The sequence below is a fragment of the Apaloderma vittatum genome, unplaced genomic scaffold, assembly GCF_000703405.1.
Source record: "Apaloderma vittatum isolate BGI_N311 unplaced genomic scaffold, ASM70340v1 scaffold20361, whole genome shotgun sequence".
NCBI lineage: Eukaryota > Metazoa > Chordata > Aves > Trogoniformes > Trogonidae > Apaloderma > Apaloderma vittatum.
The window spans coordinates 81,942-98,805 of record NW_009698803.1 but is presented as its reverse complement, the minus strand read 5'-3'; the positions used below and the strand labels follow the sequence as shown (position 1 = coordinate 98,805).

Here is a 16,864-nt window from a genome sequence, read left to right as displayed (position 1 = left end):
CAGCAAGTTTTTCCATGTAACAAACACCAAAAAAAATAGAAAAAGACTGTGCATATCATTAGTGTACTTTCCATCACTAAGTCACTGAGGATTTTGCCATTACTGAAGACAAGCCACTAACAAGAAATCTGTTCCCACACAGAAGCTACATTTTTATAGTACTTATTGATAATTATACTACATGGGTATTTCACGCAACATGGCAACTGATACGGTGAATACAAATTTATTTATTTTTAAAAGGATATGAAATACTTCCTAGATTAAGCAAGCCAGTATAAATGAAGCTGTAAATACACAGGTGAGTGTAAACTATACTAGCTTTATCACCTCAAAGCCCCAGACTCAAGCCCTCTTGGAGCTTTTAGTTTATAAACACAGATTAAGCACACTCAATTCATTCCACACACTGGTGAACATACTCTTTGTCAAAAGGTATTTTTAAGATGTACTCCTTTAAGTTGAGTGTGAGTTTTGGGTTGGGGTTTTTTTAGAGTTTTGAATGACATCCAAGTAAAAGACTTACATGTGAAAGCTTGTTTGGTGACTCCTTGCCACTGCCTTCTTTCTGTAAAGCCCGGTCTTTGTAGGAGCTCAGGACTTTGGTCGATGGTGCATGCCACTTGGTTTCTGCCATAAATAATTGTATTTTAATTTCTGAATGCTAAAAAAGTGAGTACACTGTACAAAGAAAAAAGGCATATGGCTTAGCACCAGGTTTCAAATGTGCACACTATCCGGAATCAAAGACATATATCTTTGCAGAATTTACCAAGATCTAGATTTTCAATGATAATTAAACGAAGTTCAACCTGCTCTTCAATATTCATAAGGCTTTCTGAAGTTCAGGAGTAGTTTTTTGAAAGTATTACCGAAATATCCCACATCATATTCTGTTAGACTGCCTGTAACAGTCCCATCTTTCACTGTCATATTACATGCTCTTTGTGTATCAAACCTCAACATCAGAGGGTGGATGCATTTCAACTGGCCCTCCATCGCAAAGAACACTTATTTTTAAAATGCAGTAATTCTTATTACCAGAATGTCTAGTTCCTTCCAAAGTTTCCTCTCGCTCTCTGCCTCCTTCACACTCCAGTGAGCCTGAACCTTGATGGTGTTCATGGAGCAAAGGGGACTGACACCTTTTAACATAAACAGAAAATTAAGCTGTTGTAGTTTTTGTCCTAGAAAATAGTTACATAATAAACAACACCACTTTTTACTCTTGGGGCTATATATTCAAAGGTTTTTGCAATAGAGAACTATAGTTATATATGTTTAACTGCTTTATGAACTAAGGCCCACAGAATATAATTCTGTAGTTTTGCAGGTTTTCATCTGCAGAACTCAGAATACATAAGCTAGTACCAGATCCATCGCTTTGTATTGTATTGCAAAAATTAAATTATTTCACAAAGCACACGCTAAAACCAAGGTTGCTGTTAGAAATAACTGTGCTGGGAAAATGACACATGATGCATTTTTGCGTGTTTACTGTCAAAAAAATAGCTATAGTTTTATTTAAATTATTAGCATCTATTTAGCTGCCAGAGATCTCAGTGACTATTTTCAAATTCCTTGAGGAGTCTCCAAGATACTGCATATATATCTGCTACATGGAATATCTTAGTCACAGTTATGCCAAAGCAATATTAAACTTAGAGACAAGGAGTCAACCTGATGTTTTCAATATCTACTTTTTTTTTTTTTTCCGAAAAGTAGCTTCTGAAAGCCACGTGGCAAGCCTGAAAGGCTTTTATATTATGCTACGTAGATACTGCCATAGCTGAACATTTTAGAACAGGAGTGTTTTCAGCAGCTGTATTTATGCAACAAGGCAATAATTTTAAAGTAATTTAGAACAGATGTCTCATAACATTCTTATAACATGGACAGTATATTGAGGTGGTCTTTCACACAGAGATAGCTAACTTCTTAAACTTCAGCACCAAGGGACTAACAGGGATGTGAAAGGACAATCTATATAGCACAATAGCCTTTTAGGGAGAAGAGGTCTCTGAAAGACTGCTGCTTTTTGAGGTGAGGTGTTAGGGAATGGATGCCACTGGAAAAAGCACAGTAGAAGATAAAACCTTTGAAAACCATAAAGGTATTTTTTTAAACAAATACACTTTTACTGAAGCAAAAGAAGGAGATATTACTATTTTACTCCAGTTCTGAGATACTAGTTGATTTCTGTCTTGCTTCTGGGAAACCAAACATAAGAACTGTTTGCTTTTCTACCAGAATTGTGAAATAACAATGTGATCCTAAAGAGTTAAAGCAGTAGGGCTTTGAAATTGTAATGATATATGTATTACAGTAAGAAATGATGAACCTGTACACCTTAAAATATATTGACAGAGTTTGCAAATAAATCTATGATACAGAACATCCACATAAATTTTGCGTCGGAAAGAAGATGCATGGGAGATGCATGGGAGCTATATCAAGATTTAACATAAAAACTAAAAATTCACCGATACCCGTCATATCCCACTTGCTGTCTCCATTGGCTGCTCCCGCTGGGTCCTGGGTCACTGGAGGAAGACTGGTTGCTCGGAGAACTTCTGCAATGTTGACTAGAGTCATTAACAGAGCACTGACATATTTGTGGGGGTTTTAAATTTCAGCTGGGCTGTGCTTCTTTTATAAAATACATTCAGTTTTACGAATAATGCATTATGAACACCTAGGTATACTCATTTTGGACATTTACAGTTTCATCTTAGTTTCATAAAACTTAAACAAATACTTTAAAGCATACTGTTTATTTTATCACTAGTAAAATATTTTGAACTGGACATATAAATAAGGCACAAAAAAAAGAAAGACTAAGTGCCAAATCCTATTTTTCTTATATCTAGTTCTACTTCTGCATAAGTGAGGTTACTCAGGAGTCAGAGCAGCTCAGTTAGGTCTCTAAATTTGTGTGCGGGAAGGTGTCATGATGGATCAGAAATGGAATACATGCTTTGCATGTATTCCAATTTTCAACATAATAATTTAGAAGAGGTAATACCAATACTTTTATATTTTATTTTATTGATTATTTGACATGGAAGAGCAGCAAGAAAACATTTTCATGAATAGTATTATTTTTTTACTTATTATTTAATTTTTTGAGCCTCATATCTTAACAGTGACTTTGACTACTCTTCCAATGTTCAAATTTGTTTTGATCAACATCCTATATATATGCCCTTCTGTGCTTATTAGTATGTAACTACAATATAATTTTGCTCGGTGACATTACCTTGAATTTCCTGTATCTGCCTTCTTTTTTTCATATTTTTTAAAGCTATATACAGAAGTGAATGTATGTACTCAGGAAAGAGGTGAAAAGAGGTAGTTTGGGTCTTATGCACACTTTCCCAAGGACACGACATTCAATAAGCAACCTTACTGTTCAGTTTGAAAATTATAAAGACATTTGCTATTATATTTTGTCTAACAGTCAAACGCCTATAAAATCAGCAGGCAGTGTAGTGCCTGATTTTTCAGCACGTCTCTGATAAGTATTGACAGGACTGAGTCACTCTCAACCAAGTGCAATAGCCTATAGGCTGCAGTTGAATTTAACTGCATGTCCTTGCCTCTTTCCACTAATAACTTTGCAATTTTTGCACAGCTTAAGTGAATCAGCATGATGGAAGAGGTAAGTTATGATCCCATGCGTTTCAAGTCTCCAGACTGATGTTTAGGATAATGTACTCTAAACCAGGACATTAGTTTGTATTATCTGAGGCTGAAGAATATCTACATCTCAAGCCTCCTGACAAATATCTAGCCATTTGCCTACTAAACTAAACGTGGCTACTACAAAAGAAGAACCACAAAAATCTAGTTAGTGAATGCCTCAAAGTTCCTTTACAGAAGAGCTGCAGTTGACTGTTCTCAGGAATGGATTCCTGAGAATGGATGTCCTCCAGGTGAAAGGACACATTTGCCTACAAGTGTGACTCAAAGACTAAAGTACATGGAGGCTTCTTGGTGTGAAAAGGCAGAAGAGTGAGTCTGAAGCTTCACTTTCAGTCACTTGCTATGAGTAGCTGTCAAAAAATTAAGTATTTTGTAAAAAGAGGAGTAGAGCTCAAGGATGTCCTTGTATTTCTTAGTGACTAATTAGACAAACTCCTTGATCAACACAAAAACATTTGGGTTGCCTTCTCAAAGCACTTAACTCTCCTCAGGAGAGAACTGCACTAGGAACATCAGTGTTCACCTTCCAGTTTTTAATTTCATGCCAAGGACTGAGCACCTAGCCATTACCTGCCACAATAGCTGAACTGTTGGTTATTAAGTCTTTTACTATATCTAGCTCATATTTTTGTGGCTTCCTCCTCTTTTTATCTCTAAACTCAACCATTTTATCACAGACTTCAATGTGATTGCTCATTTTCAGATCAGTTGCTATAACTTCCCTGGTTTATCAACCTGCTTCTCTCTGCCTGCACTCTTCAATTTGTCTAAATTGATATTGGGTCTCTGACCCTCTAAAATCCCTTCATCATTTTCCTATCCTGAGTACACATTTTCACCCTTGCAAGACTTCTTATAACTACTCATCAACCTTACTTCAAACTCTTTTGGTTTAAGCCCTTCTCTCTGCTAGGCCATCAACTATGCTTCTTCCCATGTGGAAAGAGGTTGCTAATTAGGTACTTTTCTTTTTGTGATTCCAGACCCACATGTCACAGTTCATCATCTTCCTCTCTTTTCATTATTTATACTCTGTACCATGTCTTCCCCAGAACAGCACTGCTTCTTTGTACTTGTTTTGTTTAAGTGATAAAGGAATTTCTTCATGGCAAGAGATAGCCTCTGTATTAGCACTTTTTCACATGCTTCACTGTGTGTTAGAAGTGCAACTTATGATTGTGAAGCTTTTTTGGAAATGAGTGGCATGTCAAAAAGCTTTCATATTTTTTTACCTCTGTATAGACATACAGTATGCTTAATACAGACCCATAAATCCTGAATATTTCTAGACATTTGATACATTGTCTCCTTATGATAGAAGTTACTGAGAATTTCAGTAACAAGACATTAGGAAAAGCTCAAGCCCTACAAAGTTAAATATATGCATACAGAAATGCATGTCTCCTTTTTTCAGAGGATGAGGAGAGGGACGAGGAGAAGGAGAATATGAATGATCAAATGGTCATAACCAGAAGTCTGCTTTCCTCAGACCATGATATAGATGTATTTTCAAATATGTCCTACTATTACCTGTATATATTGCAAACAATGTAAAAAGTCACTAATTCTTTTCTACTAAATAAGACAGTGTAACAATAGCAATATTTCATTATTTCATACAGAATATTTTAAAGCTATTTAAGATTAGTATTTTGGATTTTCATATCAATTAGATGTTTTCAACATGCGGTATTTTCTTCCTTGGAAATTTAGAACTACATCACCCCATGGAAAAAGGGCATAAGCAGAAAAAAGGACAGAGAGTTCTGATCATGACATACGGTTTTCCTAAATAGTTCAAAGGTCAAATGTAGTTTCAAATTTTTAATGTTAAGAATAAATGTTTATCTTATGAAGAATTATGACTAAATTAGAACAGAACTAACATTTAAGGATACCATCCCATCACCTAAGAGGTGTCACATATTCAAATCACAAGCTCTGCTTTGTTTAATTAAAAGCAAAGCAAAGCATAAGGGACTGGTAATGAGTTACAGAACCCTTTGAAACTATGCCAATAGATTTGTAACAAGATTAAATAATTCATTTTTAAAGGGATGAGTTCATTCTATTTACACTCATTATTTGTTTAAATAGGCTCCCAAAAGGTGCAGGACAGGATACTGTTTAGATCAAAAAGTCACAAGGCAGCTTCCTACTTTATTAATCTGGGACTAAAGGGAAAGGTCATCTGTTCTCAGCAGTAGGATCCTCAGTACAGCCCACTTCCATCACAAACAACAGTAGTCACTTGTTCCAAGTCGAGGGAGCTGGGCTTAGTGAATGCTCTTTATTATAACCTCAGAATTAAAATTACTGTCAAAACTCCACAAGACACAGTTTAAAAATCAAGTGTACCAAAGTTCTAGAAGGCTGAGATAGCTGAAGGAAGGCCCATTAGGAAAACGACAGGCATTAAACCGAGAGTGTATTACCTTGCACCATCTGGCAGTTTTCTGTCGAAGGAAGTGCTGCGAGGAATGGCTGTCTGAGCCTGCTGGAGCAGCTGCTGGCACTGCAGTCTGTCAGATGTTCCTAGGATTGGAGAGGCACGAGAGAGAGGCTGCCCAGCGGGAGTCGGCACCCGATGCCAAGTGGTATTCCTTCTGAAAGGGGTTTTATACTCACATGGGGTGCCTTCACTGTCAAGTTTGTATTCCACCATGGGTATACGACAAAGTTCTGAACAACCCCTGTGGGAGAAATAAAAATGCTGATCAGTCTCACTGGAGGGAAGAGAAAAAGAAATCTTGCATTCTACAGTCAGACGCATATGCGTGTTTTTCCTTCTGGGTGCCAAACATGTTCATATAGCATTGTACAACCTTTCAAAGGCTTCAAAACTATCATGCCAACCAGGTAGGAAACATTTCAAAATAAAGGATTTGCTTTCACGGGCTCAAACGTTTTTGAACTCTTTACTTGCCCTTCAGAAAAAGAGAAAACATGAAGCATTTAAGAATTAATCTGCAGCTTGAATTTTACAGAATGAAAACTAAAAGAAGCAAAGTATTCAGAAGACAAAAAACATCATGTTCTGTAACAGCTTTAGTTTGTTTACATTTCATAAATATAAATAATTTCTTAATGTAAAAACTTGCGCATCTGAATATTAGAAAATGTTCGTTGCTTTGCAGTAAACTAAACCTTTCTTAGTAGTAAGAACTTTCCTTTAGAATCCCACCTTGTCCCCACTGAATGATAGAGAATATACACTGCAACACAAATGCTTAAGTGGCATCTAAATGTTTTTCTATTTGATTTCAGAGTGTACTTTCCAATGCCTCTCTTCCTGAGAGCCTCTATGACTGGAAGAAAAACAGGGAAGTGGAAGGAAGAGACAAATCAGAAACAGTCTGACTTACAACCTCTGCTTGAAGCTTACACTGTGGTTAAATACTAACAGTATTCCCAGAAAGTGTAAACTCAGGTGAAAGTAGTGACAGCGTTCCCCAAAAGATCAGTCTGCCTGTGCAATACTTGCTATAGACTCAGGCTGGACTTAAGGGTCACTGTTTCAGAAATTACTTAATCAAAGCTTCTCACTCGCTTTAAGCCAACACTGATTATCACTGCAGATATTTTATATTCTCACATATTGTCTCCATTATTTGTCTGATAGGTAGAGTGTGTACTAAATTAACACCTATAAAGAAAAGACTTGATCTAATTCTGAAGCAATGCATTGAGTTTAAGTAAGAAATAGTGAAAATTTGCTTCTCAGTCTCAATTACAATTCTGCTTTATCCCTTGAGCTGAGTTTTGATCGAGCTTTGCTTTTGCCGAAAATTCAATATTCACCATTTCTGACTAAATTAAAATCACCCAGAGAAAGCGTAATAGGGTGTGTGTAAAATGTTTACACTCTTATCCTGAAAATGTTTTGGCACAAATAACTTAACACAAATGTGCAGTTCACATAAATAGATTCTCACACATCAAACTACTGTGCTTCAAAACTTCTGAACCAACCTCCCAAAAAATCATTTTCATTTTCAGTGTTCTGGTAAGCAGATTAAAAAAAGAAAAGATGTTATAAAAATGTCAACTACGGTATTCAGTGCTGTTGAAGAGAAGAGATGCACTGTAGCAGTTACGTTCTAGATACTGTATATATGCCCAGTGTGATCCAGCCAATTGCTTCAGCTTGCAGAGTTTTGTGGTACTAAATAGCCAAACCATTTATCCTGTAGCATTAAATCTCAGTCCCTGCTGGTACTCAGAAAAAGTGAAGAAAGAACTGTAAAATATAGAGGATAAAGTATTGAGAGTGGAGTTTATTAGCCAATGTAGGGCAGAAGACACTGGGATGAAAATGAACCAAAGAGGGGTCACTAGAATGCTCCAAAACAGAACTCCAAATTTCTGTTTTCTACAAGGTTATTTTTTGATCAGAAATAACAGTATTAAACACATCAGTAAAATCTGACACATGTAACTCTGCTGAAAAATCATAACTGGACATGCTGGAAGCATCATAGAATTTCACAATAATGATTTTCTTGTTTCATCTTCCCCACAGAGGAAAGACCACCCCAATAGACTTCTCCTACAGACAAGGAATAGTTCTGCAGAGAAACCAACATAAAAAAAATCATATTAAATTGACTTTCTGAAATTAATTGATATCTCTAGCCTTCCTTCTGTCCTAAAAATGCTGCAGTTATTCAAGACCACCACTTCAAACTAGCTCAGTTCATGTATCTATTTTTTAAAATTGTTTCACTCTTCTGAAAATCGCAAGCCACATGTTGGGCTCTTAGAATGATGAACACCACAGAAAGGCTGAGTTAAGAAAAGTGCATAGAATTGTGCAAACACTTCTACTCCTGAAGTGTACATAAAATACATTTCTCCACTGCAATATTCAACTGCTTATATATCCCAAGACCATCCTTCTCTTCATAAAGTTCTCTGTCTGCAACAAGTAAGACCAAGCTGTAGGAGACAACAGCCTCCAGCAATGCAACATCCATTCATTTCCAGAGCAGGTCCATGTTACATGAAAGCGGAGAGTTCTTAAAGGAAAAAAATAACCTAAGATTGATTATTTAACTGAAGACTTTCATAATGCTTTATATACAAAAACAAAACAAAGGCGGCACAGACAACATAACAAGGTGGTCATACATACACAGTTTGTCATTATTTGACTATGAAGTTTAACAATTATGTAAGGTACAATTTCAATCATCCTTCTGCTCATTTCTTAGCATCCTTTCACCTCCTTCTTCATTCCTATAGTGTTAGAAACAAACTGTCTCCTCCCTAACTTTTATTATTAAGCTATCAATTTTTCAGTTTGTCTTGGTAATAGCACACAATTGTCATTGTATCCCCTAGCAGATATCCCCCAGGAAGTACTTCAAGTGTTGTAAAAATAGCCATGGGTTTTGAAGGGAAAAGGGATTGTTAAAACTACTTAGTTTGACTCAGCTTGTTAGCTGAATAACTAATCCATGACATAAAAATAGCAAACAACAAGTTTTCTTGCAAAGAATAAGAATTTCAAATTTGGTGATTGTTTACATCATGAAAATTTATTCCTCTGACATATGAAAAAATTATTCAGGGGACAGTTCTTGAAAAAAAAGCTCATTAAACAATGCTGTTTCAATTCGCTGTAAAAATGTAATAATGTTACTTCTATATTCAAAATGAAGTCCCAACATGACTACTGTAACTGGCCTTCCCAGAATTTCCATGGTTAAAACCGAACTACGTGATACAGCTTCCTTTGTTACATAGACTTTTTAATTTTCAAGTGCCAAACCAATTGGTAAAACATTTATAAGAAAAATTATTCTTCATTGCTTCACAAGCACTGCCTAAAGAAGAGATACTGCAGTATAACTGAGATATATCAAGTCATAATTTTAGCTACCTCCTATACCAAAACCAAAGAGAATCAACTTCTTCATGCCTGCAATCCAGTAGGGATCCCCACCCATGGATCAAACTACAAGTTATCCTGCCTGAAAAAAACCACAAAATTATAGATGCAATTTCCTATTAAATATTTAATTTGATCATTATCTAACCTCTATTTATAATGTTGTTACTTATTCTACTGGATGAAGAATACACATTGGCAGTGGTATTCAATGATAGCTTTTAATTCACTTCTTAATTTTAATGTTTTAGTTTAGACAAGTCTATATACACCCTTTCCAATTATATTCAGTATAATGTTTTGAAAATCAGACTCGTTATTTATCAATCACGTGTGATCAAGCCTTAACCACACACCAGAAACGATAGCACTTCCTGTCCTTCACTATTGCTTGGTTTTAATTACATCAATCCTTCAACATAAAGCACAGACTCCTACTAATATCTTTTGTTTAAGAGCCATATTATCCTATAAAAATCTGGTTAATAAAACCCACTCTGCAATTACACAGAGCATGACTCTATGTTACAGCCAGTAGGTCACAACTACATATTAAAAATTACGAGTTCACTATAAAAACCTGCGATAGTTAAAAATTACTGCAAGGAGTGTTACCTGCTGAAACAATTATCAAGAAGTCCATTAAATTTATCAAACTATGTTAACTAAATCTTTCAATATTAATTTAAAATTCCATACAAAGGCTTTAAAAGGCTCTGCAAAAGGTCTACATTAGGCAAGGATGCTAGTTAAAAAGGAAAATGTTCAAAGGAAAAGTTAGAAGCTTTCACATACTATGATCAGCCGTTTGCCACCTGATAACCAACTACACAAAAGCCTTCTTTTCTGTCACATCCTATTACTATTAACTACTGGCTACGACTTCAGTATTTGGATCCCAGCTCTCTACAGATTTCATGCATCATGAACAATTTGATAGGATAATAACAAAACTAAAATAACTGGTTACAATTCAACTTTAGTTAACCACTAAGCAGACATAGGGATGTAGAGATAGAGAACTAATCGTTGGTGTTCATCAGTTGTATTACATCGATAACTTATCCCTTATTATCACCATTTCAATTCAAAACATTTAATCTTGCAGCCTTCTTAGGTTAGTATCAGGGGTGGTAATGCAAAGCTCTGGTACATCCAAATTTTACTTCAACCAAAATCCCAGTTTCAGGTTTTTCTGCTTTAAACCACCTAAAGGTTTGCTCATTTGGCAGTATCCTGCTAGCAATCCTAGACCTGGCTTCTTTCTAGCTCAGAAGGTTTAATTAAAAGTAAAAACTTAAAAACCCGAAGGCCCTATGAACTATCCCACCAGCTTATGGCAAACACACTTGGGATAAGATCTGAACACGTTAAACCACACATTAAACCCTTCAGCTTCCTAAAAACTTTTTTCCAAACATTCTGCACTCTGCTGGTTATCTGTTAGTTTAAAAAAGCCCTAGAAACACAACTGTATAATCAGATCACAGCCATTCAAGAGGAACAAGCATCAGGACTGGAAAATACAGAAAGTCATTACATCTATTTTATTTGTAAGAAAGGGTTTGTAAAGTTCAAGAGAATAAAGCAACCTCAAAAGAAATACATTAGTACTTAATAACAGCCCACGGGCAGTTACAGTCATAGTTACTAAAACACTTCAATTTTCAAAATTAGCTCCAATAGCAGGATAAAAGTCTATTACTTGTTCAGACCAACAGGTGGAAACTACCGCTTGCTACGTCTTACAGTGATTGTACTTGAGCTTCTGTTTGCCTGCAAATTTTGCCTTACGTTTTGTACTTTTTGTACGCTTTCTAGACATTGTTTCTTAAGAACTGCTTACGCAGTTCCTTTTTATGTATAATGGTAGTTGAACTAAAACAGACACATAAGTTTCAATGTAGTAAGTAAGATTTTAGTAGAATCTACAGTTTAAAATGTTTAGAAGTACTTGAATTCCTTGATTGGATTTGACTGATTAAGGATATAGTGTCCTGGAGCATTACTGTGACACCATCAATGAGGGCAAATTAGAATGAACATCACTATTCTCCTGTTAAAATGTGTAATTCTAGCTATTGCACTGCACTACTAGGTAATATGGACAACAGAAGAACAAATCAACAATTCTGAAGGTAAAGACCTGGCATAGAAATAAAAATGACACGAGGATGCTTATTCAGATGTGAACACAATGACCAGCACGTTTATTCTAATACTGTCTTCTAATTTAAAGAATTTATGTTTTAAATAGCAATTTCTTCTCTCTATCTAAATATCAGACTTGTGCCCTGCAAATAATTATGATTTTTCAATTTGTGCATGATTAGTTAATTGCTGGAGCAAATTGAAAACAACAGAAGTTTCATCTCAAGTTCATTAATTTTACAGGATAGTAAATGAAAGGTCTTATTCCATGATTGCTTTTGCATATACTGCTACTGCTGTCGTTAGAAGTTATACACTAACTGATGGAATCCAATTATTAAGCAGAATTTTCCTCTGTAATTTCCTAATCTCTCTGTAACATTCCTTTGTGAGCACCTTCAACATTCCAAATAATTTATTTTCACACTGAAATAAATTAATACCAGACAGTCTGCAGCAAAAAATAAATTAATTGTTCACTACTACAGTAGTTGTTCACTACTAATATCCTCAGTGTATGCACATGTACGCTTTGTTGATTTTCTTCGAAAATAAAAAGGGCTGATGGACTGAGGATGATTTGTGGGTAAGCTAAAAGAGAAAAAAAATCAAGGTAATAACCTGATTAAAGATCTCCATTTCAGCTGATATTTTTCCAAGGGACTGGGACCCCTTTGGAAACACCCTTGCACACTTCGAAATAATTTCCCAAGACATTTCATGGCACTCATGTCCAATCTATGTAAACTCACTTCAGAATTTGATCCCAGCAAGGAACCAGTGCTAATAAGCAACCTAAATATTGCTTCATATTCCTAAAATCCAGCAGAGAAAATCAGCTGATTATCTCAGTAAATGAAAGACAGGCATTAATAAAATAATACATGGGGATTTTTCAAGAAACTATGAATTATTATTTTTGCTAAAATTTTATTCTTGTAAATGTATGACAACTTTAAACTCAACTGCTTCGTGTAGTAACAAAGATGGGTGTATTTTTCTATCTATGCCTTGTGGACAAAAACTTAGTGGCTGAACTTTAATCTCCAGATTATATATAGCATTTAATGTAATTTTTTTTTAATAAAAGATCAGTATCTAACATGAGAAATAAGGCTAAAATATGGAAGGGGGGGGGAACAACTGCCAGATCATATGCTCTGTAGGATGTTTCAAACTTTCAAGGTACTGACTTCAGCCTCCAAAGTTACTATTCTAGATATGTCAGATAGACCAATGTATCATTTCTTAGAAGAAAATATCTTAAAACCAGCTGTGATTGACAGCAATAATTATTGGAGCATACACGCAGAGCTTTCTCCTGCCTTTAAACCATTATTCTTCTAGACATGTGCAGTGTGTAAATCAGGGATTTATGGACTCTCAACTTCGAAGGAAATATCTGTATGTCTGTTCTGAGTGTTGTTTGTCAGTTGAAGCTCAGTTTTGTCACCTAATATATATATCGCTTTCTGTCTGCTCTGTTTAGATTAACACTGAGAAAATGCAAGCTCAAAACACTGTGGGTATCAGATCCCCTTCAGGACGGGTAATCAAAATCATTAATATTTTGGGGATATGAAGGGGAAAATAAGGAGCTTTCTGTTTCAATAAGAAATTTGTATTTGACAAAGAGGCATTAATGAATATTCCTTTTTTACACTAGAAAGATGAGGCTGAAAATATCTGAAACATTTTGGTGCTTTTTTGTGGTTTAGAACAGAAATATAGTTTTAAAAAAATCATTTTCCTTAGTAATTATAGTCAAACAGTTTTAAAATTGAAAAAAAATATAAACAAGAACAGCTTTTGCAGGTTTTTTCACAGTTTGGTGGCACTCAGTTAAAACTCCTCCTACACATGGACTTAGTGCCATGTATCATACTGATTTGGGATGTTAACATTTTATTTCTAAAAATGTATCAGAGAAGGTATAAAACATTCAGTATGTAATTTTCCATCAGGGCCTATAAAACACAGGTTTTTACCTTCAATATAATAGGATCAGCTCATTAGGCTCATATTCTGTAAACAGCTTGGAAACGTATACCAAACAAGTCAGTGAAAATTCATACCCAGAAGCAGATGGTGAGAATAGCAAAGCTAAGCAAAGAGAGGCTTAACTGCAAATTCTATCCAACTAAGCAAAACGGTTGGTATGCTATATTCACAGGCATTTTCTTCAGAAAGGAACCCAACACATCGACATGCAGGTTGAGGCAGGGGAGGGCACTTCTGTGTCATTCATCAAGCCAATGACTACTTGGAGAATTGCCACCAATTAAAGAATATTCGTGTACAGTTGGCACCAACTTCATAGTATTGCATGCTACGTAAAATTTTATGGCTTGTTGTCTTGCCAAAAGCAACACATCTAATGTTTTTTCTGTTAAATTAAATATCAACAAGAGATTTAAAGTTGGCCTTCTACAAGAAGACAAGTAATTCAATTTACTCTGGTACAGTTCTCATTTAGAATGAGCCAAATTAGCAGTGCCTAGACAAGGTATGTGAGAAACGAAGTCATATTATTATAAAGTTCTAATCTTCCCTACTTCTTTTTCACCTTGCAATACTCAAAAACAGAGAGAATACAAAAAAAATCTTTTGGTCACTAAAAAGAACACTGATGAATAAAAACTGCATTTCTTGCTGAAAACAGCAGTACAGTCACTATAATAAACTTTATTACAGTCTCTTCCTGACTGTGTGAGCATTTATTTCATGTTGCAGCATGATTTTTTTTTGCTTTAACTGATGATTTCATTGACTTAATTCAGTATTTAATATGACTAAATTAGATATCTGTAGAAAGCGAGGAAGACTCCAAGACTTTGTACCATACATGTCCAGAACCCAGAATTTCACTACTTCTCAGAGAAACCAACATAACTTAAAAATAAAACGTACTTAAAAATAAAACACATCCTTTTCAATAGTCAGGAGTCAAGGAGATGTCAAAGACGGACATGGTATAGTTTTCAGAGAAGGATTCCCAATTTTCAAATTTAGTAATAAAATATAAAATTCTCTGTGGAAGTAAAGAAATCACATCAGTCTTCCTAAGAGCTCAGTCATGATGCATTAAAGTTTACTTCTTATTCTTTCAAAGCCATATAAAAATAAACTTCCTATTAAATTTCTTACAGGATCCCATTTTGTCTTTTATTACAATCCAATAGAGGTTTGAGGGAAAAAACTGCTTCAAAGCTTCAATATTATTATCACCAAACATGAGAGACAATATCCCTTTCCTGAGGGTCTCCCAATAAAAGAGCCGTTGTTTAAGCAGTAGTAGAGAGAAAACCTTTAACAAACAGACACAACTCTGACATTGAGAATTGTTGCTCATTACCTTCTAGGAGCTCCATCCTCGTGTGGTTGAATAATCACCACTTTTACTGTCACTGATGTACGTAAAAGGTCAATCATTTGTTCATGAGTTAAAGTCGCCACAGCCACTTTACAGATCTCAACCAGGCGGCTGCCTTGCCGTAGACCTGCCTTCCATGCAAAACCAAAGGGCTCCACGTCTGCCACAATCCCTTCAAAGTTCACGTGGAATCCAAGCTGGCCCAACCCATTCCTCCGAAGAGTCATTTCTGTGGTCTCACATCCTCTGGTCACTATCTAAAGAAGCACCAGATCGTTAAGTTATAGTCAGGACACTCATTTCTTTGGACACACAATCCGTTTTAAACTATAAGGACAAGTATCTCTTGATGTTAAGTATCTTTAATATATGATACTAATAATTACTTTAACATTTGTGGTTGAATGAAGGTTTCTGCACAAAACAAAAAAAACATTGCACAATACTAAAAAAATTACATTCCCAGAGGAACCAGCTGACCCATGGCAAGTTCCTTCTCCCTTGCCCAATATCAACACAGTATCATTTATATCTTATTGAAAACTTACACAACCGCTTTAGTTTCAAAACATAAAGCAAGCGAAATGCTCTGCTGTCAGTTTACTTAGTTTTTGTTGGCTGTCTTACTGCAGGTGTGTTGGCATCTTTTCTTCACTATTAGACAGTACTAAACTGAAGATATAACATGAGCCAAATTGATTGAAATGCTTTAGTTCTTCCTCAAGAACACAGTACTGAAGATAATTTTGATTTATTTTGCCTTGTAGTCAGATTTATAAATACCACCCTCTCCAGATGTGGACATCACTAAAATGCAACAAAAATTTTCATGTCGCCGTGAAACTGAGCAACAAAAAAAATTACTTTCTTCAAAGTCAACGTAAAATAATTCTGTCATTACATAGAGTTGCCAAAATCCTCCATGTACAGACTTTGCTAAGCAGGTTGACTTCTACATGCTGCGTAACAAGTCCTCAATAGTTTTCCCAGTAAAAAATAATCACACAAGAGTGTAAACGCTGGGATACTACACCAGACTTGGAAGACCAAAATCTAGTCCACGTTACAAGGCAAGTTTGTGTGTTACTCTAACATTTCCTTCTCTCAGTGTCACAAAACCAGAACATATTTTATCTCCATTAGCACAACTAGAAAAAAAACTTAAACACTGTGAAACAACAGTATAAAAAATATTTGTTCATAATTCAGTTGTATAGGATAGGTTTTTGTGAAGGTTGTTTTATAACTTGAGTCTAATTCAGGCTATTTTGGAAGAGTTGTTCTCCCCCTTCATTGTCTACATGAGCTACAATCTGGGCAGGCTAGCTCACCGGTTTAGGGCGTGCTTCGCACAGAAGCATGACCCAACCTAATTCAGGGATGCAGGGTGAGGGACTGGGACTGTGCATCTAGTGAGATGTTGGCATTGTCACTGGGTAAAGCAGTCACAAAATCCCTCCTTTCATTACCTGGGTCAGATGCAGTTTACTAGGTGCAGTTTCATGGGAGGTTTAAACCGATCTAAGACTCTACTAGCACTATACATTATTATCCTTATATTTCATTAGAACTCACGCAGCCATGCAGACAGATCAGAGATAAGACACAGCTGAAAAACAGGGTGCTTTTAAAAATAGCATTCCAAAGTGGTGGCAGGCAGGGAATGGATGGGACTGTCTCCTTCACTGGCAACTATTATGACAGTACATCTCCATCACTGACAAGGGAACTTAACATATAGC

The 16,864-nt window shown here is 35.7% G+C and overlaps 1 protein-coding gene across 1 annotated transcript in view; it reads right to left on the bottom strand.

The window, feature by feature from the left end:
• SIPA1L2 (signal-induced proliferation-associated 1 like 2) overlaps window positions 1-16,864 on the bottom strand; it is a 74,154-nt gene that overhangs the window by 29,434 nt on the left and 27,856 nt on the right. The window contains exons 8-12 of the mRNA XM_009878167.1: window positions 15,105-15,379; window positions 6,141-6,398; window positions 2,490-2,573; window positions 1,042-1,145; window positions 527-630 (exon numbers count right to left, since the gene is read on the bottom strand). Of these exons, the coding sequence (XP_009876469.1) occupies window positions 527-630; window positions 1,042-1,145; window positions 2,490-2,573; window positions 6,141-6,398; window positions 15,105-15,379 (825 nt within the window). The remainder of the gene's footprint in view (window positions 1-526; window positions 631-1,041; window positions 1,146-2,489; window positions 2,574-6,140; window positions 6,399-15,104; window positions 15,380-16,864) is intronic.